General features: G+C 39.9%; 1 protein-coding gene across 5 annotated transcripts in view; it reads right to left on the bottom strand.

The window, feature by feature from the left end:
- Positions 1–1,362: 1,362 nt before the first annotated feature.
- ampd2a (adenosine monophosphate deaminase 2a) overlaps positions 1,363–24,319 on the bottom strand; it is a 28,940-nt gene continuing 5,983 nt past the window's right edge. For 4 of the 5 annotated variants that reach the window (XM_077603522.1, XM_077603524.1, XM_077603523.1 and 1 more), the window contains 17 exons: positions 14,937–15,067; positions 10,978–11,108; positions 10,550–10,618; positions 8,686–8,797; positions 8,388–8,574; positions 7,307–7,448; positions 7,144–7,233; positions 5,985–6,114; positions 5,489–5,683; positions 5,263–5,394; positions 4,765–4,928; positions 3,908–4,034; positions 3,672–3,835; positions 3,466–3,586; positions 2,543–2,716; positions 2,355–2,465; positions 1,363–2,265 (listed from right to left, as the gene is read on the bottom strand). In XM_077603522.1, the coding sequence (XP_077459648.1) occupies positions 2,050–2,265; positions 2,355–2,465; positions 2,543–2,716; positions 3,466–3,586; positions 3,672–3,835; positions 3,908–4,034; positions 4,765–4,928; positions 5,263–5,394; positions 5,489–5,683; positions 5,985–6,114; positions 7,144–7,233; positions 7,307–7,448; positions 8,388–8,574; positions 8,686–8,797; positions 10,550–10,618; positions 10,978–11,108; positions 14,937–15,067 (2,396 nt within the window). In that variant the 3' untranslated portion in view covers positions 1,363–2,049. Of the gene's footprint in view, positions 2,266–2,354; positions 2,466–2,542; positions 2,717–3,465; positions 3,587–3,671; positions 3,836–3,907; positions 4,035–4,764; positions 4,929–5,262; positions 5,395–5,488; positions 5,684–5,984; positions 6,115–7,143; positions 7,234–7,306; positions 7,449–8,387; positions 8,575–8,685; positions 8,798–10,549; positions 10,619–10,977; positions 11,109–14,936; positions 15,068–18,664; positions 19,079–24,319 lie in introns of those variants that run through there. The other variant, XM_077603525.1, reaches the window with a different exon arrangement.

Genomic DNA, 24,319 nt, shown 5'->3' with positions numbered 1-24,319 from the left:
AGGGGTAATGTAATGATTATCTAATTTCACTCTATTGGTCCAAAGGATAGGGAGCGCTATAAATTGACCCTAGATATGAGTGTGGACGTGAATGGTAGTCTGTCTTGTGCCCTGCAATTGGCTGGCCACCAATTCAGGGTGTCCCCCACCTGGTGCCCATAGTTAGCTTGGATAGGCTCCAGCACCCCCCAAGATTTCTTGTGGGGAAAATGAAGGATCCAATAATTATTTACTCAATACTGAATGTTTTTCAACTTAAGCCATCTATGTATAAATGATGATTGGATTAGACATGCATCACCGTGAATGGCAGCCAGTGAATTAATTAGCTTTCACTAGAAGTCAGATCAATTAATTGTGCATTTAGTTTTTTCAAATATCAATAGTGTGAAGCATTACAACACCGCTACAGTGGTGCTATTGGTTTAAATGTCAATGACGTCATAGCTCAATACTAGCGAAGACTAAGCGGAAGCCCCATCATTTTGGTTGTGAGAGTATTAATAAAATAGCCTTTAGACTTATTTGTTGTACCTCCAAAGAAACGCTTGCCTCTTCTAAAACGTCAAAGTCAGGTCACTCGTATCTCATGGCATCGCTGCAGTTACTTTTCATCCTTCACATAGCTTGAATTACACTGAGCATGATTAGGGTTACGAGCCGGTGCGGCATACTTATACACGGTCAATGGTGTCATGGTGTCCCAGTCCACAAACTACAGCCTCCAGGTCCACTTCACCAACACATTTTTCCATTCAAAAGTGTGGTCATCACACACAATTATAGAAGGAAATGCAGCATCCTCATTTTCTTGTCCAGGGCTCTCTGAACAATTCCACATAAGACCACAGTGGGTGCAGGATTTCATTCTAATAAATAACCATCTCACTAGTCTGGTGTTGTGCAGTTGAAGAAGCACCAGACTGCCGTGACCAGACGTTTCGTCGAAAGACGTTTGGTCGACCGGACGTTTGGTCGACCCGACGTTTGGTCGAACGGACGTTTGGTTGAACGGACGTTTGGTAGAACATACGTTTGGTAGAACGGAGGTTTGGTCGCCGGGTTCGCTCGCTGTCAAATTATGACAGAGAGTTTACTGTTGATATTTTGATATTAGATATTTAGATATTAAACTCACTCTCTCTCTCATGATTATAATTTTAAGAGCTGGTTTCAACAGTAACAACCCGGCGACCAAACATCTGCTCTACCAAAAGTCCGGTCGACCAAACGTCCGGTCGACCAGACGTCCGGTCGACCAGGCGTCCGGTCGACCAAACGTCCGGTCGACCGGACATCCGTTCTACCAAACGTCCGGTCGACCAAACGTCTTTCGACGAAACGTCCAAGTACCTCAGACTGCAATCCACCGATTGAACTTGTAGGACATCAGATTGGTGAAAAGGTGCCCTTTCTATGGGTTGGAATGAAAACCCACACCCACTGCGGCCCTTCGTGGAATAGTTTGCCCACCCCTGGGTCATAACAAAAAACAGGACCCACAGGAGCCTTTGAAAACAGTAATTATCCTTCAAAAATAACTTTGAGAAGTGAGTCCAAACTTTAGACAGAGAGAGAGACCTCTCTTTAGGTTACAGCTTGTAAACAAACAAGTGGTTGACTCAACGTGCAGGCATGCAAAGAAGTAAATAACTGCTTCAGGTGGGTGCATGTCACTAGGTGGCCTCAGTTTGAACAACCAGCTCGCTGTCTACAAACAAGGCACTGAACTCGTGGTGCTTATGGGCAGCGCGATCGACGCATGCAAAGGAACAATAATAGAGCTTTAAGAAGAAAAAAAATCCTAGTCAATGAGGAATGAGCATTCTTCTCTCGCAGTGGAATGTTTCGAGGAATTCTGCCAGAAGTGCCAAAGGAATCGTAATTGTCACTGTGCTTTGAGCCACAAAACCTTTGCTTGTGCAGCGTTTCCGACATTGACGCAGAACGTAGATATACTAAGAGCGCGATAAAAGCGTGGATGGATCAATGGATGGATATTGCAGGTGGGACGAGTTCCTTACAACAAGCTGGCACGTCGAGCGCTCTTCAGCGGCACCCGGGGAGAGGCCCCATGCACAGGGAGTCTTCCTCGCTGATGGACTCCAGCTCCTCGGTCCGCACGGCGTGCGTGATGAGCTGCAGCTCTTCGGAGAGCGTCTCGCCACGGTACGCCACCCGGATGTCGGGTAGATTGGTGCGGCGGATGTCGTTGCTCTCCGGACCCTCCTTGTAATAGCTGGGACCCAGCCAGTCGCTTTTGACCTGGGGAGAAAGCAGCACTTTAAAAAAAAAAAAGACTTTCTGGGGCGTACGAAAGCCGCCGATTTCTTCGCGTGCGGAGAATCGTTTACTTTGTGTGAAAAGCCACTCATGAGAACACTGTTTCTTGCCAGCTCACACATGTCACAGGAGCTCAGCTTCCACACTTGAGTCGCAATGCTGTACTCCTCCATGAGAGGCTCCTGGACACACACGCAAAGACGCCAAACACCGTTAGTTAGTCCTGCTCATTTCCTGCGCCAACTGTACTCGTGCTGACCTTGGTAAAGTGGAACTGGAGAGGGTCGTCGGTGGACAGGGATACCATAAGACCTCTTGACAGATACTCTGGCAACGGATTACGGTGGTAGCTCAGGAACAGGCTGTTGTTGCTCAGAGGCGACATGGCGATGCCAATCTGGGCCAGATAGTACAAATACTGCAGCACAGGGGCCTGCGGGGTCAAAAACGTTTGTTAATACAGCTGTTCAACCATTTTTTCCTCCCTTTGCAGCCCATCACACAGTTTTGCAATACATCTGCATATGCTCAGCTTGCCAACAATAGTCCTATCAAAAAAAAACATACAACAACAAACAACAATAAATACTCTTATTTCAAATTGCATTCATTTTCAGAAAAAAAACCCTGTAAACTCTTGTTGGTAATTTATCTTTTTTTTTAAAATTAAAAACAAACTAACTGAATATTCTTTTAATGTATTTTATCATTTTTATTTAAAATTGAAAGAGGAAAAAACAGCATTTTCAGAAAAAACACCAGTAAATTCTTGTTGGTAATTTGTCTATTTTTTAAAATTAAAAACACCAACTGTAGCTGAATATTCTTTTGATGTATTTTATCTATTTTAATTTAAAATTGAAAGAGGAAAAAACAGCACATCTTTTTTTTCTTTTTTTTTTCAATTGAAACACGTAAATATTCACATATTTCTGTAGGTTACGACCCTTTATTGAGGACTACAGACTACATTTTTATTTGAGCTAAATTATTCTATGCAAATGATTAACTTCCTGGGCCACAGAAAGTGACGTAGTGGGCCGGATCTGGCTCCAGAGTCCTTGGGTTTGACACCTCAAGTACATTGAGATATAAAAAAACAGCAAATGTCGACTTTCTCACGTTCCAATGACGTCATCGATACACGATCCAGACATTCTAGCATACTGTTGTGCAACTGACCTTTCTGAGCAACAGACCATGAGAGATGTTCTCCGACAGCATGAAACCCGACACCAGGTGATGGATCGGCCCCGCCTCCCCGCAGTGAGGTCGCAGCACAAACGTATGAAAGTTTCGTCTCCTGCGGTAGACGGATTCATAGAAATTAAATCAACACAACGTCTCGCGAGGTCAGTTTAAATTGCAACACAGAGGCAAAATGTCACCGGCGGAGGTGATTGAGCACGGTCATGTTGGCGTAGGTGTAATAGAGGTAGTAAGAGTAGGGCGGGTTGTCCTCCTCTGTCCAGTTGGCTGGTAAAGGACTGTCTTGATTGAAAATGTGGTGCTCAGGTTTGGACTCATCATCCACGCTATCGAAGCCCACCACCTGGAGAAGGAGGAAAGGCAATTAGCCTGGCAAGCTAAGAGTTGCGTCTAAGCGCTTAGAATGGATGCTTACGTGCTCCAGGAAGAGATGCAGCTCGGGATGACTCTGGGGGTCGATGGTGACTTCAAACAGCGGCAGAAAGATGTTCTCTAGCATCTCCTGGAAATTAGCCAGCTGCTTCTTTGTGTGATACACGTCACTGAGGCGTGAGAGAAGAAGAATACAAAGAACACTTGACTCTCCGAGTAACAGCAACAGTAACAACATTAACTCACTGGCTACCACTGACGGCGCAAGACATAGTTTGAGTATTTTAGAAAAAAATATTTCGTGTGCGGTCGATTGGTCGCCGGTCTTTTGGTCGCCGGTCTTTTGGTCGCCGGTCTTTTGGTCGCCCCGACCGCGACAACGGGTGACCAAAAGACCGGCGACCAAAAGACTGGCGACCAAAAGACCGACGACCAAAAGACCGGCGACAAAACAAGGTAAAACAACACGGTCTACACATCAATAAAAGCCAACAATGGCCATGAGCAGTTTCACTGAGCCAACGTGTGAGTGTATAAGAGTTTGTATGTGCATGCGTTGTCCCTTTAAGAAGCTACGTCAGTCAGGGTCTTAACAAGTTCTCCAACAAAAAACAATAAAAGTCCGGGAAATTTGGAGCTTTTCTTTAGCCTAATAATTACTAGGGCATTAAGTATGACTAAATAGTCATTCGCAGTTTGTATTTAGGGAATTTGAGCAACGATTTAAATGGTAATTATCAATAGCCTTCTGGGCGACCAAAAGATCGGCGACCAATCGACCGTGTACCAAATATTTCAATGCTAATGTACCACATTTTGTGCAACGGATCAGGACTAAAATAGATATATATGCAGTGGCAAAAATATATGAAAAGGGTTTTCCATTAAAGTCAGACTTACAAAAGGCGTGGCACCTGCACTAGCCAGCGCACGTTATCTGAATACACCCGATGTTTGACAGCCCACTGTGCCAGCTTGTCCCATTCATCTCTGGAGCGACCATAGATGGACAGCCGCAGCTCAGAATTTTGGTACTTGCTCTCCTCCAGGTCGTACATAACCTCCTGCATAAAATACCAAAATGTTCATGTGGCTGTTTGCATTGAAAGTCCTTAAAAAAAAGTCTTATTGGGTAAAGGCTGAGATTCCAAATAAACATTAAATTGGATGTTGACACGATAAAAAAAAAAAAAATTGAACATACTAATGAAAAGGGTAAAGATCGTGGAGATTACTATATAGTTAACTCATTCACCACTAAAGACGTATAAACAATGTTTATTGTTTTCGTCGAATTGCTCAATGTAAAATTACATTAGTGCAGCCATTTTCGTTTTTTTTTACGTGGTCATTATTTCACCTTTAAAAAAATCATGCTGTAAGAGACTTCTTGCAAACCTTGACTATGTGTGCAAAATATTTCCCTTCAACATTATTGTCAGTCTTGATGAATATCTCTCTAAGAATGGACTCTCCAATAGGGTTGTATTTGGCATTGAACTTGTCAAAGCGATGGAATGTGTTGCGGTCCTGAAAAAGAAAAAAAACAACAACAAAATGAGTCAGTCAATTATTATATTCTCCTAGACTGAGATTTTGAGAATCAGTCGTCTTGATTTTTCACCGCATGCATGTCAAGCGTGTCGACGCTCAGGTCGAAGGCCGTCAGGTTCATGGTCTCGAACACCTCCTTGAGGGTTTGACCCCGGCCGTGCTCAATGTGAACAATCTCCTCAGGGTATTTCTTCATGGCCCTCTTGATGAAGCGCAATAGGTGCTTCTGGTTCATGCAGGACGATGCATGTATGTGTGTGTCTACCTGAAGTCACATTCAGACGGCATTATTTCAATTATTGACAAGGAATAAATTCTAGCAAAAGAGTCACATACCTGTCAACCTCTGCCGATAACTGCCCTTATAAATGATTATGATTCCCCTTACAAACCCCCAAAAAACCTTACAAACACCGTACGACTCGTACGGTGTTTGTAAGGTTTTTTGGCGGTTTGTAAGGGGAATCATGATCATTTATAAGGGCAGTTATCGGCAGAGGTTGACAGGTATGGAGTCATTTGGTTACGCATTGTGGATTGTAGTGCTATTGTAGTACTGATCTTACCTTGCGTATGTTGTAAAAGTCTCTGTGAGGAACTTTCTTCTGGGCAGCCAGTTCTTTCATCTCATTAAGGAGGATGTGCATTTGAAATTTAGAGCTTAAATATTGTAAGCGACGGTAGCAAAAAGACTTCCTGAAATGGAGAAATAAAAAGTTCAAACAGACGCCAAAAGCGGTTAATACTTCATTGGGCAAGAAAAGACATTTAACGCATGCTACTTCATACGGAAATGCATTTTGATTGAGTAATTATTCCATTTTGATAATGGACTAATTGTTTATACTTAATTTATGTAATGTTATAATTAAGTCACTTAATGTAAATTTTATTTTACACTGTTTCTGATCATGAAATGTCAATACCAAAATTTCACATTACCAACATAGAGAATAAAATATCAATATTATGAGGCAATGAGTTCAGTTGCAAAAATATAAAAATGAATAAACACGAAAAGTACCAAATAATAATTATGCAGGTACTGTCAGATATTATATTGTATTTATATTATGAATGGATATACTATTCTTGAAATATTTAAATATTACACTTGTCACAAACTTTTTATGGAAGATTTGAACATTCATTCGTTATAATGTAAAGCAAGGGTGTCAGACTCGGGTTGGTTCGCGGGCCGCTTTAACATCAACTTGATTTCACGTGGGCCGGACCATTTTAGATATAATATTTAGATTTTTTATTTTTTATAAATGGGTTAAAATAACTGCATTAAAAGCCCTGAATATTCAGTTTTTATAGATCTAAAACAATGTTTATTTTAGCTTTTTTTAATATATTTTTAGATTTTACAAAATGATTTTTGAACTAAAAACACAGAAAAAATTGATTAAAAAATTACAATTATTGATTTAAAAGGGGGGAAATCAGGAAACTTAATATACATCTATACTCTTCATTTTAATTTGATCCTAAAACAGAAATTCGGCACTCATGATTTACTTTCCCGGGCCACACAAAATGATGCGGCGGGCCAGATTTGGCCCTCAGGCCGCCACTTTGACACATGTCATGTAAAGAATTTAGAACTCCCTTGTTAGAATGAAATTACACAGTACAATCTAATAAAAAAGGCAAACAAACACATATAAACCCTGAATTCTAACACTATACTGAATTGAAAAAATAACAACTAATACTTACACTGGGCCGTTTATGATGAGAGCCATCATTACATTCATGTCCCCGATATATTCCTTCAAGTCAGGATACGGAAGATCTAATAGTGTCCCTCTGAAAGTAAAGATGTTCATTACATTTCAAACCCACTATTGCAAGTGCACTTCCCATATTAAAGAAAACATACTTTTCCATGGTGTTCTTTTTAGTGTAGACATGCATTATACCATCTATCATTTTGCAACCATATCCCATATCTGAAGGCAGATTTTTGGGGTCCAGATTGTCGTAAGGGTGTGTCTGAGAAACGGGAGGGTGGACAGGAGCATCTGTAAGAAAGAAAAAAATATTATGGTTGAGTTGCTCAGTCAGCTACAGAGGATTGTTGATCATCCTGGGAAGTTTCCGGCTATAGGTTAGATGCATTGCACTCCATTAGCACATTATTTCTTAGCGCTCCCAAATAGCAGTAATGTCATTTTAGTGCAGTATCGGTACCGATACTAGTATCAGTGCAACACAAAAATAGGGATGTAGGCAATGTTCCCTCTAAGCTGCACGCGTGCGCAATTGTGCACTACTCTCATCTTCTCTGCGCACAGCAAATCATATGGAGCGCACAAAATAAAATCCCTTTTTTTTTTAGCTGTGAGGCCAACGCGCAAACCACTCATCTGCCGGGCCGCCCATTCATAGATATTAATCATTACATTTTATAATTACTAAATCATTTATGTGTAGTAGACATACACCTGCTTATGGCAGGTGTAATACTGGTGTGTGCCCATAGCGAGCAATGATGATGTTGCTCACACCGGTACTCAGTGTGCTCAGGGAGGTTGTCTTTCTGCCCAGACAAACAAAAAATTAGAGGGAACATTGGATGTAGATCTATATTTCCTTTTGCATTAGATGCAACTATAAGATTTTTAACAACCCTTTTAAAATGAAACAGAATAGAACAGTAAGTAATTAGGATGGCTTGCAAGATGTATAAAAGAAATAGAAAAGAAAACATTTTTTAAACTAATGGGGAAAGACTATTCTTTGTTAGAAGAAAGCGGTCATGCGGTGTGATGAATACAGATTTGGCGGAAAGAAATGAGGTCAGATGACTAGATTATAAATGATCTCCTAAAATGACACGCATATTTCAAGATGCATTGGAGTTTAGTAAAGAGGAGTTCACTGAAATATTACTTCACAGATTTACTGCCAGTGTCAAAACTGAAACCTCATTGATGAGTCTTAAAGTATTCATGTGATACCGGCATCGACGGGAGTCTCGGGAAATCTGTCGTAGATTCCCATGTCCAGCGGCTTCAGGCCGAGGTCTTGCAAGGCGTGAGCCGTGGTCTTGTAAAAGGACTGCAAGGATCTATTGATGTACTTCTCCCGAATGAACAAAGCCTTCACCACGCACTTGGCAGCATCAACCAGGTCAGTGAAAGGCACCTGAAGAGTGAAAAACTATATTTAGGAGCATAAAGGTTAGCTGGAAAAACCTGTACGTGACCATACTGGTCGATTTCTTTAAAAAATGTAATGCTGCAAAGCCCTCCTCACCCCACATTTTTCTTCTCCAGATATTGAGACCCGCTGATACTCTCTCTCCATTGGCATTTCCCGTTCCTTAAAGCCATTATCACCAACATCGACATGCTTCTCCTTCATTAACCTTAATAGAGTCAGAAAGGGCAGTTCTGAGTTCAAATGTATTAATGAGAGTCCATTGCATATTACAATTAATCTCTGACAGAAGCCTTTTCCCCCTTATCTCATCAGATTGTAATATTTCGAGTCGCATAAACAGGGTGTACCCTTACAGCGAGTAATACCATCTATCAAGTTCCTAGTGAAGGGCAATAGGAGGTCAAAGGCATTATACGTTCAAAATGTCCCCCAGTGGCCAAACACTGAGCTTTGTAAGTAAAGTGTATTCCAGTATATCTCCTTTTACTATCATAAAAGTTATTTATCGCTATGCTACTCTGACTTTATTGCATCGGCGCACTGATTCTACACAATAGAAAGCCCGCCATGACACACTATCATAGAAGTGCTTCGGCTTATGACACCAATTGGTTTATTTATCCAATACCATTGCATTGAAGCCATTTAACTGCAGGAAGGTTATTGATGTGTTTCCTCAAGTGTTGTAAGTGGTAATATACCAAAGGAATAGTGTGGTCAATGTAAAAACTGTTCCTTTTTAGAGGAATTTTGGGTTGTCAATCACCGTCGATGAAGTGTGCGACAAGTTTGACTAAGTGTGTTTCATGTTGCAAAAATGATTTTTTATATAATACTGACTTTAAAAAAATATGCAGATATGAACAAGAATCACAATTGATTCATTAATTCACTAGAATGAGTTCTGTCCTACCCATAAAGAAGAGGGAACATTTAAACTGCAGATATTTTGACAGCGAAGTTAAAAATAAACCTACGATATCTGCAGTCAAACATGTTAGCACCCCTCATTTTCTCACTTTTCTGTGTTTATTTCTATTCTTGTCATTCACTGGTGGTTTGCCCCAACACCCTGTGCGGTCGATTGGTCGCCGGTCTTTTGGTCGCCGGTCTTTTGGTCGCCGGTCTTTTGGTCACGGTCTTTTGGTCACGATCTTTTGGTCGCGGTCTTTTGGTCGCCCGGACCGTGACAATGGGCGACCAAAAGACCGGCGACCAAAAGGCCGACGACCAAAAGGCCGACGACCAAACAAGAGGTAAAACAACACGGTCTACGCATCAATAAAAGCCAACAATAGCCCTGAGCAGTTTCATTGAGCGGACGTGTGAGTGTATAAGAGTTTGTATGTACATGAGTTGTCCCCTTAGGAAAGGATGTCAGTCAGGGTCTTAACAAGTTCTCCAACAAAAAAAAGTCTGGGAAATTTGGAGCTTTTCTTTAGCCTAATAATTACTAGGGCATTAAGTATGACTAAATAGTAATTCGCAGTTTGTATTTAGGGAATTTGAGCAACGATTTAAATGGTAATTGTCAATAACCTTCCGGGCGACCAAAAGACCGCCGACCAAAAGACCGGCGACCAAAAGACCGGCGACCAAAAGACCGGCGACCAAAAGACCGGCGACCAATCGACCGTGTACCGTCGATGAACAGAACAAATTCAACTGCTTTACAGTAATACTACCTAGTTTATCATGATTAATAAGTTCCAAGACCCTCTGCAATAGGTGAATACTTGTGATGTAAAGACAGTGTTTTCATGGTGACTATTCAATGTTATTATGAATTTTAAAACAATCTCTGTATTTTTACTTAATTCCAGAAGGCAGACAGTGGCCAGTGCAATACTCTACAATTTTGACAACCCACATCTTACCTGATTATCCCTCATGTGACCTACAATCATGCCGGGTCAATGATAGAGCAAAATCACAAAGTGAAGCAGAGCGCACTCACTCGAGGTCTGTAGCACTGTCGATTTTCAGGAAATCCTGTTTGGCGCGGACCAAGATCTCGGGCTCAAGCCTTGGGCGTGCGAGGCAGCGACGCAGGGAAGCGTGGAGGAAAGGACGGCGAGGGACAAGGAGCAGATTAAAAGTTAAGCACACTGACTAAATCATGCTATACGCAGGACACCCGTAACCACACAGAAACAGAAACACCCGGTCTGCCTAAAGCATTTTAGCATTTAAGTAATCAAGGTGATTTTCAGAGACATGATGACCCAAATCATTAGATTAGCGGTGCAAATGCAAACAGCGGCAACTCATCTCATTGTGTTTACGTCCAAGCGAGTAAAGCAAGCACGAGTGGGAGCCAACACTCGTCTGCTATACTGGAGAATGTGATATACTGCTTTTGTACGCATGCTTTAAGTTCCTCACTTAATGTCCTGGCTGATCTGCCTCTCGAGACGGTGCCGGCGCTCCTCCAGCTGCTCGATGGGGCTGTTCTCTGGGAACTCATAGGGGGCGCTGCGCATCTCGCTTTCCGCCATGCTGCGCGTGAACAGTTCCTGGCGTCAACAGCAGAAACACAGTCGTCAATATGAGGAACAACCATGCTCTCTTTTTGGAGCAAAAATAAACAATATCTCTGGCAAGGCTAAATTATCTATCACTGGCCATGTTGATATTGCCCAGAGTCAAGAACTGCATATCTTAAAGTTATCATCTAGATCAGGGGTCTCAAACTTGCGGCCCGCGGGCCAACTGCGGCCCGCGGGACGATAATTTGCGGCCCTCGTCTTAATATGAAAGATCGATATTTTTTTTTTAATTTTTTTTTTTTTTTATTATTTTTTTTTTTTTTATTTTTTTTTTTTTTATTTTTTTTTTTACCCCTTTCCCCATGATGGCGCCGTTTAAGTGGCAGCCAGTGGCAGTAGCTCTGCCCACTCATGTTTTTCTTGTTTTACAGCATGTTTTACATTAAAAATTAGAGGGAACATTGACATGCACCTGCTTGTAGCAGGTGTGATACTGGTGTGCCGATAGCGAGCAATGATGTCGTGACCGGATGATTCGCCTAAAGACGTTTCGCCGACGGACGTTTGACAGACGGACAGGTCGTACTAGTATTTGTTAGTTTAATGATTAAATACAAATACTAGTATTTGTATTTAATCATTAAACGCTGTTTTCAGCTGGATTTGACCGAATTTGAGAGCATTTTGAGCCGTTTGGCGAATGGACGTCTATAGACGTTTTTTTGCCTCCATCGCGATATCATCCAGTATTTGTATTTAATCATTAAATGCTGTTTTAGGATGGATTTGACCCGATTGCTGTCATTTTACGGCTCGGTTCTGCTACATCTGCCTGCCCAAGAGTGCTTATTCCCGGACTGCCATTGAAGGTAGACGAACATTGATTTTTACTATAATTTGGACAACACCGGCGGCGGGCCGGATTAAAAATCCTAACGGGCCGTATATGGCCTGCGGGCCGAGGTTGAAAAACTTGTACACACACGATCCGGCGGGGCGAGCGTTCGAATCCCGTTTCGGCGAAACCTCCGTTCGGCCGAATGAACGTTCGGTGGAACGTCCATTCGGCGACCTGCCCGTCTGTCAAACGTCCGTCGGCGAAACGTCTTTAGGCGAATCATCCGAGTACCGATGATGTCGCTCACACTGGTACTCAGTGCGCTCAGGGAGGTTGTCTTTCTGCTCAGACCAACAAAAAATTAGAGGGAACTTTGGTTCGGAGCTGAATGAACCAATCACGGTGAGGTATACGGCTCTGGGGGGCGGGACATCGGCCGGGCTGTCCAGTGCCTCGCTCACTCACTCATTCATTCCTCCAATCAGCTGGGCGGAGGAGAAGCCGTGAGGCCGATCACTCCGCTCGGCGCGCACACTCCTCCGCTGCTCTCAGCATAGAACTGAATGAGGCGCTATGATCCGTGATCCAGCCTGTGTCAGTGTCTGTAGCCATCTCCGCGATTGAAACGGAGAGCGAAAGTGCACATGCGCCACAAACCCGCACGACTGAATGTGAAAGATCAACCCGAGACTCATTCCAAGTGGAAAAACATATTACAGAGCCCCAGAGATGTCTCTTTCAAAGCCTGCCGTGAAGAGAAAGGTCGGTGATGAGCACAGACAGTTTCAAGAAAAGTGGGGAGTGCAATATTTCTTTGTTGAACACAGGGGCACCCCGACGTGTCTCATTTACACTGAAAAAGTTGCGGTGCACAAGGAATACAATTTGAAACGTAATTGTACTATGAGACATGCTGAGGAGTATGAAAAATACCAGGGAGATGAGAGAGCCAACCAGGTTGCCAGTCTTAAAACACGTCTTCTGAGGCAACAGGATCTCTTCAAGAAGGCTACCAAAGACAGTAATGCAGCAGTCAAAGCTAGCTACGCCGTTTGTGAGTTGATTGATCCTGTGCTAAGTGATCCCAAATGGCTCATGGACTTGGCTTTTCTTGTTGATATCACACATGAGCTTAATGTACTGAACAAGAAGCTACAAGGCCAGGGGCAACTTGTCAGTGCTGCCTATGACAACGTGAGAGCATTCTGCACTAAACTTGTGTTATGGAAAGCCCAGCTCTCTCAGACAAACCTTTGCCATTTCCCAGCATGCAAGGCTCTCGTGGATGCAGGCACACCATTCAGTGGTGAGAAGTATGTTGAGGCCATTTCGAAGCTACAGGAGGAATTTGATCACAGATTTGCAGACTTCAAGACACACAAAGCCACATTTCAAATTTTTGCGGACCCCTTCTCCTTTGATGTGCAAGATGCCCCTCCTGAGCTTCAAATGGAGCTCATTGACCTGCAGTGCAACTCTGCACTCAAAGCCAAGTTCAGGGAGGTGAGTGGAGAAGCAGACAAGCTTGGGCAATTTTTGAGAGAGTTGACCCCCAGCTTCCCTAAACTTTCCCGAAGGTTCAAGCGGACCATGTGCCTTTTTGGGAGCACATACTTGTGTGAGAAGCTCTTCTCCACCTTGAACTTCAATAAGTCCAAGTACAGGTCCAGACTTACTGATGAGCATCTTCAAGCTCTACTGAGGGTCTCCACTGCTTCCTCCCTCAAGCCAAATGTGACTGTGAGAAGAAGCGCTGCCAGGTCTCTAGCAGCAAAGAGTAGGCAAGAGAAGCCGTGTTCAGAATATTTCATGTTCAATGTTCCATTCAAGTTCAGAAAGTTAAAGGTTAAAGAGCTGTTAATACAGACATTTGAAACGGAATAAAAATAATTCATTTTCTCTACTTAGCCAGCCAGTGTATATCTACTGTATGCTCATTAGTATTATTTGGTTTTGTATTACTGATTGATTTATTTTTTATTCATCTTTAAGTTAATTTATTTAATTCATTATTTTTTGTTAAAAAATAAAGATATTTGATAACGTTGGAATGTTTTATCAGTGCTTTTCTTGTGGAAATCCGGATGCGGCCCAGTCTCACCCAGACTCGGCCTCTAGCGGCCCCCAGGTAAATTGAGTTCGAGACCCCTGATCTAGATGCAGAATTTCACAATATGATGAAGATGATGTGAAGCGATTTAATACATTTCCTCTCAAAATGGGAACAATTCAACATGAGCATATAACTTGTTTGTGAAGGCTACACATGTATCCTTTGAAATTGTCATTGGATAATTTTGTAAATCTTTTTCTATTGTAATATTTTGATGTTATTGCCATAACTGCAATTTTAAGATTTTTTTTTTTAATTCTTGAAGGCTTAGATTTTCTTTTTTTTAAATGTTCCCTTTTTTTAAAACTTGATTCACATAATAACATGTGAACACAATTAAAGATTGTTGTCGACAAAAATATTGTGACATTACACATGCATAAAAATGCCATACTTGATAATACAATCTACGTTCACTAATCTATTTTATTGAAAACAACTTTATTCTTTTCAATTACTTTTCACTAAACTGGATTAATATAAATTTATAATATCAGGATGCCCTCCAAAAAAACATGGTCCTAATTTAGATCCGTAATTTCTTAATTATTTTTTTCCCTGAATAACAGACTAAAATAACTCCTCTTTTTATTATGATGTTCTAAACTAGTTTTAGCTGCAGTCTCATGTTAATCAGAGGATAACTTAAAAAAATATTGTAACATGATCCTCAGGAAATGAAATGTTTATTTTCATGCCAATTTTAATTATTATAATTGACTTACAATTGTATTCCTGTAATTTTCAGACTTTATTCGCATCATTTAAAAATAGACCATATAAAACACTTTTTTAAAGAAGTATAAACAAAGCAATGTTAACTCATTCAATGCCACCCAAGGTTGATAGACATGAAATGCATTTCAATTTAATGTACCTTGATATAACAGAGTTGGATTCTCACCTCTGCAATCTCTTTGTATTTCTCTTCCATGGAGGTTCGTAGGTCAACCGGCAACTGTTTCAAAGAGACAGGTGTTCCTGGGAGGGAACGCTGAGGCTTGAGGGGTTTGGACCCAGACACACCAAAAAGATCTGAAGAAATTCAAGCAAATTTGATTAAGAAGACTGCTTTTAAATAGCCATACCTTCTTTGGTAATGTTATATTTGTGATATTATTATACAAAGACTTGAGGATTATAATCTTTGCAAAAGCAGGAATTTTGATGGATAGGGTTAGATCAGCTGAGGACATGCAGCTTGAATAACTAATGTTTTGGTCAGTGAGCATAAATAAAACTGAGTGGACTAATGGGGTGTAACAGCACATGGTGTGTTACAGTCACTGCCAAATCCTTCACAACGACTTTAATCAGTTAAATCGTGTCAGTCTGGAGTTAAAACAGCTGAAACAGACAACCATTCACGCTCACACTCATACCTAGGGGCAATTTAGAGCAAGGGTGTCAGACTCGGGTTGGTTCGCGGGCCGCTTTAACGTCAACTTGATTTCACGTGGGCCAGACCATTTTAGGTATAATATTTAGATTTTTTTAATAAATGGATTAAAAGAACTGGATTAAAAGCCCTAAATATTCAGTTTTTTCTAGATCTAAAACAATATTTATTTTAGCTTTTTAAAATATATTTTTAGATTTTACTAAATGATTTTTGAACTAAAAACACAGAAAAAATTGATTAAAAAATTACAATTATTGATTTAAAAGGGGGAAACTCAGGAAATTTTATATACATCTATACTCTTCATTTTAATTTGATCCTAAAACTCATGATTTACTTTCCCGGGCCACACAAAATGATGCGGCGGGCCAGATTTGGCCCCCGGGCCACCACTTTGACACATGCGATTTAGAGTGTTCAACCAGCCAACCTGGATTTGAACCCAGGAACCCAGAACTGTGAGGCCGACGCGCTCACCACTCAGTCGCAGGCCATCTCACTTGCATCTTTGAACTACAAAAAACATTTTCTTTTACTTGCTTGTGTAGAGTGAGCTGTATTTTTATTTATTTTTTGCCCTAAAACTGCCTACAGTAATCGACGTATGAACAATGTTCATGATCAAATACGCAATTATATTTCCCTTTTAACAGAATTTCAAAAGCGCCCTACAATGAGACACCAAGGGCCACTCCAATACAGCCTGGAAATCCATATAAAGTGACCTAAACGGCACTTATTAGACAGTAGTCCGCACTTATTAGACAGTAGTCCGCACTTATAAAAGAAAAGTGAGGCTGAAGCTGACACAGAGGAGTTTTCCATTACCGAGAACTGCTGAAAACAGATGACGGAGTGCACTCTAGTCTACTAATGTCAACACAACAAAAGGATACTAGTAAATGCCTTCCAATTTTGGTCTTTGCAATTCAAGAGAAACAAATGTTTCAAGGAAAGTTCATCCTCAGATAACTACTGTGTTACTGTGTATAGCTAATGTCTAAAAAGATGAGTAGAGGACAGTGACATCGTAAAACATGTCAACACACAGATAGTCCTCCTCAGTTTAGCATCCAGTAATCCCCAACCACAGATGACTCTTAATCCAGCAACCGCAACACTATTTATCTTTGTCACATCATGTTACTGTACCAGTGGGACACATCCATCTCAGCAACAGGCACACTAACTAAAAAAAAAAAACTTATTTGGGTAGTCATAATGCAGGACTGGTTGAATTTTCCATCGAAAAACAAGCTGCATGGTTTGTAAACAACAGAGTGATCTCATTGTTTTTGGTTCCTCCTCTTGGCGAGGTCCTGACAGACATTTTTTTTATTTGGGGTGTTCATATGAACAGGCTGTTACAGTTCGAGGAAGGTTCTCGCCTCAAAAATGTTGTTGATTCTTTAAAAGGTTGTATTTTCGAACAAAATTATCCGCTCTGCTGTTCTGGCCCATCTTAACCCATCTAATGCTCAACCAAATTCTAGCAGCTATTTTGTTTTGTCATAAACCAGAAAAGTATTTAATGACTGTTGTCAAACCACATTTTACAGTGTCTACAATATCAATGCAAAACACTACCATTCAAAGGTCTAATGCTATTGTATGAGAAACTGTTCAACTTGGTAGTGTATAAATTAAGCATGCTCCAAATTGTTGGCACATAAAGTACACTCTTACTCAAGATGACAAACATACTTCTTATCAAAAAATCTGGCGGTTAGGCCATTTGCTATGATGGGAAAATCATTATTTACAAAGGGTAAAGGCCACTATAGAGAAGAGCAGTGCTTCCACTCCAGTCTCAGTTATCTTTTTTTTCAGCAAGTAATTAGTTTATTGCGACTGATTCAATCAATGATTATCAATGGCGCAACATTTTACGCAAGACCTGTGTTGAGACGTACAACAGTGAATGTGTCACTTTGCTTAAAGTAGAAAATGTAGCTTTTAATATTGCACCAACATGTCAAGGAACTATAGATAGAAAGCAGCCAATGGCTATGATCTGACCTTTTTTTTACATTAATTTGCATTGTCCCATAAAACAAAACCAGCCCAATGCTTTTAATGATGTTAATTAGAGTGGCATAAAAATAAAAAGCATGTGGGAAATATTCTTTTATACACATGCGCCACAGTGCACCTTGGCACATACTAGATCATATTGTCACACCCTGTTTTGCAATAATACGTTAAAATGTGCACAGCAAAACATATTATTGCCTTTGCCAAGTTATTATTTTGTCAAATGCACGTCAGGATAAGGAAGAAACAAATTCTAGATTTGAAAGTTCAAGTAAAAATGTGAAGCGGGACTTGTTTTTCTTTATATAAAGCAAGCTAAAAGGCTGTACATGTGCTTCCCTGCAAAATGGATAAGGCTGTAAAGACAAAAGAACAAGTTCAATTCGCTTTTTTGAATATGGTATAGACTGTTAAATTTCAACTAGATAAAAAAGGGGAACATATACACTATGATTGTCATTTTTCCCCTTGAGAGATTTCTCTTTTCTGGCAAGAGGCCAATGGTAGTAATGGATGCTTCTTAGCAACCAAAGATGAGAATAAACCTCCACTTTGGCTCTTCGTCCTGAACCTTGATCCTACAGGCGAACAAATAGATGGGCGTTTGCCTGAAATGTTTCCAAAATGTATTTGTTAGTAGCAATTTTGTTCACAGTCAGGAGTTTGGTATTGCCACAGCCAGCGCGAGGAAACAGTAGACCACAGTCTGTCTGATTTTATCAGACTACCAAATGCAAATCACATGACAAGCTGCTCAGACAAAAACACTGCCCCTCAAAAAAAAAATGATGCCAACATTGGTGTCATAGAGAGCTGACTGGCATGTGTGTTCACCACACTCTGAAGTGGTAAAGGTACTGAGGGGAAAGAAACTACAGCACCATAGCAGATGCCCTTAATGTCCACCCACTGCAATAAACTGAAGCCCCATCAAGCTTTGCTTCGATCAGCATCATAGCAACAGAGCGGTTGAGCAAATGCATGACGCAGCCGCCTCTTCCCTGTCCTTCTCCGTACGGAAAACAGATTGTCAGCATATTATACACCGAGAAGAGTTTCCTAACACCTGATCTGGGGCTTGTGTAACATTTCTTGAGTCATAAGAACCTTCAGTGTCCACCATAAAGAAGATGTGTAAACTTGTAGAACAGTCAACCAAGCAGTGGTCATGATCGAGTGAGTGTAAGTTACGGTACCTCCTCTGCTCTGTCTTGTCCTGCTCTCACAGTTACTGTCGCAGTGGCCTGGTCTGAGCTCCTGCAGGATGCCGGGACATTTAACTAGGCCTGGGACGGTCGATGTACCCTCCCCCGCCGGCCCGATGCACAACAGAGAATGACAGCGGATAGAGAGCGTCAGAAGAGGAGAGACGGGATATTCTCTTTGCCAGATCGTGTGTTGCTGTATAGCACTGGGATTGCAAAATGTGCCCTCCTTTTCCTTTCGGCTTCTCTTGTGATGCTCTCAGTGTGGAGTTGGACTGGGCATTCCCCTCCTTTCAGTCCTCTCGCTCTCTCACGCTCTCTCTCTTTCTCTCTCTTGCTTCTGTGAGTCCCTCAGCTGCTTCCCGGATCATACCGGTTAGTTGATCACAAACAGGACTGTCTTGAAGCTACTGCATTTAAATACTGGGCTGGAACATACCACGTGGCATCAAAAAGGGGAGGGTGAGGGACCCAGAGCAAGCAAACCAGGCTTCATTGTGCATTAAAATGGAGGCGGTCCTAGTCATGATACACTCCCACTTTCCTCCACTTCCTAGCCCCTCCCCCCCATAACAAAGTTGCCTCGGGATTGTATTGGATTTTCTTTCTTGCAGGAAAAACATTCGATAACTTATTCTATTCATCCAATCAAGAAGTTGACTTTCCTGATGCATTTCACTAGTAACCAAGAAACATTTGTTTTTCTGCCATCCAAATATATTTTTGACTGATTTCAACCATTCCAATGTCATTGTCATCTTTAGCTTCTCGGGGTCATAAAAAACATCGCCTTAGAGCAAGGGTGTCAGACTCGCAGTTATGCAGGCCGCTTTAACGTCAACTAGATAAATTTAGATTTTTATATATAAATGGATTAAAAGAACTGGATTAAAAGCCCTGAATATTCAGTTTTTTATAGATCTAAAACAATGTTTATTTTAGCTTTTTAAAATATATTTTTAGATTTACAAAATGATTTTTGAACTAAAAACACAGAAAAATTGATTAAAAAATTACAATTATTGATTTAAAAGGGGGAAAATGAGGAAATTTAATATACATCTATACTCTTCATTTTAATTTGATCCTAAAACAGAAAGTCGGCACTCATGATTTACTTTCCCGGGCCACACAAAATGATGCGGCGGGCCAGATTTGGCCCCCGGGCCGCCACTTTGACACATGTGCCTTAGACAATCATTATTTTTACTCAAAAATTCATCAACACGAAGTGACCCATAATCACCCTAAAATCAAGAGGAAGTGATTCAAAATAAATAGGTGACCCTTAAACACCCCAAAATCCCCCACAGTTTATTGACCAGCATTTAAGTGTTCCCATGCAATTCCTCTAAAAATTGCCTTTTCTAAAAATGTGTTTTTATCATTACATTTGTGATGGCTGAAATGTTCAAGATTAATCCTTATGCAAGCACACACTTGATTCAGTCCTTTGCATCTATATGTTCTCCAATTCGTGCTTGTTTTCGAGCGTCGTCTTTGTTCTCCTGCCACATTCCAAAAACATTCATGTTAAGTTCATTTGAGGCTATCATTTCTCCTAAAATGTCAAGACTTGTTTGTCAATATGTGCCTTGTGATTGGCTGCCGACCAGTACAACCATAATGCAACCCAGCATGCATGCATAATCCAAACCAATGTTTAGATAAATCCCAATTATTTTCATTACTTGAATGATTAGACAAGAATTTTATTTTCCTTTGCATGTATTCAATGAAAACAAATGTTTCAGACCTCCAAAGTTCAATTTAATTATTGGTGTCAAGGTTTAAAAACATGCCATGCAACTGAAAATAGCATATAGTCAATAAACAAGCACCGCTTCTTTGCACATTAGAGGAACAAATATTTGATTAGCCCTAAGTTTGCAACTCAAACCATGTAACGCTAAAATACAAAAACTGTTACATACTACCTCCAATCTCTGTTATAGCCAAAAGATAACAAAAGACTGTTATAGTTAGATGCATTGCTAAACTATCTTACAAATTATTTCATGTCATTATATTATCAATAACGTTAAACAGTTTTACCTTGACAGTGATAGCAAACGCTTTATATATTATTTTTTATATTATTTTATGTTATTCCGTTTTGAAGGCAACCTCCAGTTGGCATATCTTGTAATGTGGGGTTTTAAAACACGTCCAGAGATGAGTTTTTTCCATGCAAGAGGATTCTCCTGGATGAAGTTACATTTATTTTACATTTAAAAACTCCCCTTGTGCACATTTGGAATGACATGCATGAACTGATGCCTCTTAAGATCACATAAACTAGATCAAGTCCAAGATATAGGCCAGTATCTCTCTGACATTCATTTGTTGCTTTGTATCTTTATGTCTATGATCATGAATCAATAAAATACTGTTGTCAAGAAGGCCATGTGTTATGTGACTTAAAATACTGTCCATCTCTGCTTTTCTTACATTTTTTTTGTAATAAGAATCGGCTACAAAATAAAATTGAACAGAGTATCTGTGCATCATGAACAATGAATCCCAAGCAGCATGCAATAAGAATTAATTCATGAAATAAAGCATTGCAAATATACTAAGAACAAATAGGGTTGGACCAATGCTCTTTTTTTCAGGCCGAGAAAGAGTAACAATTCTTACATTTTTGCCCGATGACATACTACACTTGGTCACAGGTACTGTTATTGTTTAAAATGGTAGAAATGAAGTTGAGCCGAGTTGGCTGCTTAGTTGGCTTATGTAACCAGTTGACAGACAAATAATCGCCTATTTTGACTTTTAATTCCTCAACTAAAAGTGTTGTGTGTGTGTGTCTTAAAAGTATTCCCACAAGGCTAACATTAGTAGTGGAACATTTTTACGGGTCCTCAGTGCTGTACTACATATGCTTACCTGCAGAATATGCATATTTGTTGAATTATCTATACTCTTAATGTATAATAGTCGACAAAATAGTTCATTTTCTTTCACTGGATCAAATAAGATCAATTTAACGTCATACCTTTAGCTTTGAGTTCAGCTCATGAATAGTTAAATGTGAGAAAAATCTTCATTTGGTGCCATTTTTATTTTGTCTTGTACCATGAGAATTTTCAAAGGTATGTGCCTTGGTTCAGATAAGGTTGGGAAACACTAATCTAGACCTTGTTTTGCCAGAGAGCTAATCAGTGGCACATGGGAATATAGCTGTTCTACTTCGTCTTCCAATACAAGGAACAAAAACAGGCATTGCAGCAGTGAGCTAATCTGAAAACTACCACAAAATCAGTGTGAATTTGCTACCAAATAATACATATTCTTTCCGGAGACGTGGAGTTTGCATTTAAAATTTTGGATCCAACACATCCATATGGCTCCCCCATAAAAAACAGGAAAGCCCCAAGTGTATTTACATCCAAATTATCTGAACATTTAGTATTCACAAGTTTGTTTGTATACAAGCCTGACACTTTTCAAAGGGCCAAAACAACAAACAGAGCAAACTTTTTCACATCACCATTCACACGATTTGGATGTATATACTGTCATATTACAGCTAAAGTCAGCAGTTAAAAAAATATATTTGTTGTTTCACTTGAAATTCATGTCGGAGGTGTTTTGAGCCAAAAAGGTGGTAATCGTGTCAAGGTCCCAATATTTATAGGCCTGGCACTATACTACACACACAAATTAACACTAGTCACACTGAGGGTCATAAAACCTTTGTCAAAAGTTGCGAGACCCTCATTAACTAAATGGTGAAATATCTTAATATTTATGACCGTGAGTGTACATTTTCTTGGTAACAAGTCAAATACCTTCTGCTTATGTTAGTGCCTCATTCACCACACCAGCAATTACAACCATGTTATATGACTTTCATTAAGTATGTGAAGGTACAAAGGTGGAAGAAATAAAAACAATGGTGCATTACAGCAAAAGACCAAGACTTGCACTTCTAATACACTTAATAAAGAACAGATTTATTAGTGGAATAATTATTGGAGGTGATATCAATCCAAACCTCAAAAACGGTGATACAAAAAAGTGTTTACTCATCTCTTATTTTCTGCGTCACACCTAAATGTCAACAGATTAAAATCTTAATAAAAGACTGGATAACACCCCAAAAATGTTTCACAACTATTTAAAAAAAGAGAAAAAGGATGCTTTGTAGGTTCCAAAGAGCATTATGAACATTGACCCTCCAAGAAAACCCCCAATCATGCAGCTAAGACAACAATGGAGTGGCATCAGGACAGCTATATTAATTTCCTTCGGTGGCAAAAGCAGAGCCCAAACTGAAATTCAATTGGGGTTTCTGAAGAAATCTGAAACTGGCTGTGTACCAACGCTCGATCTCTTTTCAACCTGATGGCGCCTGAGAGATGCTGCAAATAGGAATTCGACAAACTGCCTCAAAAAGATAAGGTGAGACATTTTAGAGGCATCATAAGGCTTTAACGCTCAAAGTGCATCAACAAATTTTGGGTAAAGTCTGAATTATTGATGTTGTGGTAAAGCAGTATTTATTTTATTATTCAAAATAACTTTTCCTATTCTCATTATGCTTTGGGGGAACAAAAATTAGGTGACATCACAACCTTGGTAGAGTAAATAGATTTAAAAAAATGTATTTTATTCATTTTGATCATTTTATAAAGGTTATTTTGTGAAAAACTACTTCTTTGCCATTTTTGTGCTCTATTTTTAACACACTAAAATGCTCTGAAACCTTTGGTTAATAAGAAAATAGTAATTGATATCAATGACGTTTGTTGAAGTGTTACATTTAAATAATTTAGCTCATGGTCTAAGTGCCCCATTGATTATGGTTATAATCTAATGGGGATATTTTAGGCATAGCAGTTATTTAGATCGAACATTTACTTTTACTAAGGAGTTATTTGTATTGCAACATCCCAGGTTTAAGAGGAATTCTATTTCAGGTATGTTGTATGTCTTTTATGTATAAAGTGCTGTAACAATTAATTAAATTGAGTATTATGGTTGTAAAATGTTTTGAATTAAATTTGTTTATTAAGAGTGCCTAATGGTTTGCTTTGAAAGTGTTGTATTTTGTTTTGAGAGTATACACTGCGCTCTGGTGGCAACAGTAAATATCACATAACTCGTCTACCATGGCTACATTTGAGACTCCTGTGATGATTGTTAATGAGCAGAACAATTTTTCATTTGCATATTGGATAGCCAGTATTAGTTGTACTGTATATGTGGTGAAAATAATGCCCACTTAAAGCTGTCCGTATTAGTTTGAGTGCTTTTGAAAGTACAATCTTGGCGCCAATGGATGTGCAAGTCAACATAACGGTTATTACAAGCAACACTTCTTTGTTCACATCTAAAATAATTGCAAAAGGCATTAAAGGTTTGCCCGATTACTTGATTAATCAAATGGATTCATCGCTAGATTAATCGATGACTTCAATAATCGATCGCTGCAGTTGCATTTTTACATTTCATGTTTATCTCCACAAATAATTTAGAATTAATGTTTTTTACGTTTCATGCTCTTTTTAAATTAGGTAGTTACTAAATTTCAAGCTAATTATGCTCTGAAGGGGACACTTTTACAGCATTTGCATGACTGTTGAGTGAAGTATGTGTTTGTTATAAACAGGGTGGTGTTGTCGGACATTCTTTAAC

This window comes from Stigmatopora argus, chromosome 6 (genome assembly GCF_051989625.1).
Source record: "Stigmatopora argus isolate UIUO_Sarg chromosome 6, RoL_Sarg_1.0, whole genome shotgun sequence".
Taxonomy (NCBI): Eukaryota; Metazoa; Chordata; class Actinopteri; order Syngnathiformes; family Syngnathidae; genus Stigmatopora; species Stigmatopora argus.
Note: the sequence above shows the minus strand (reverse complement) of the source record. Positions and strands in the feature narration are given on the sequence as shown.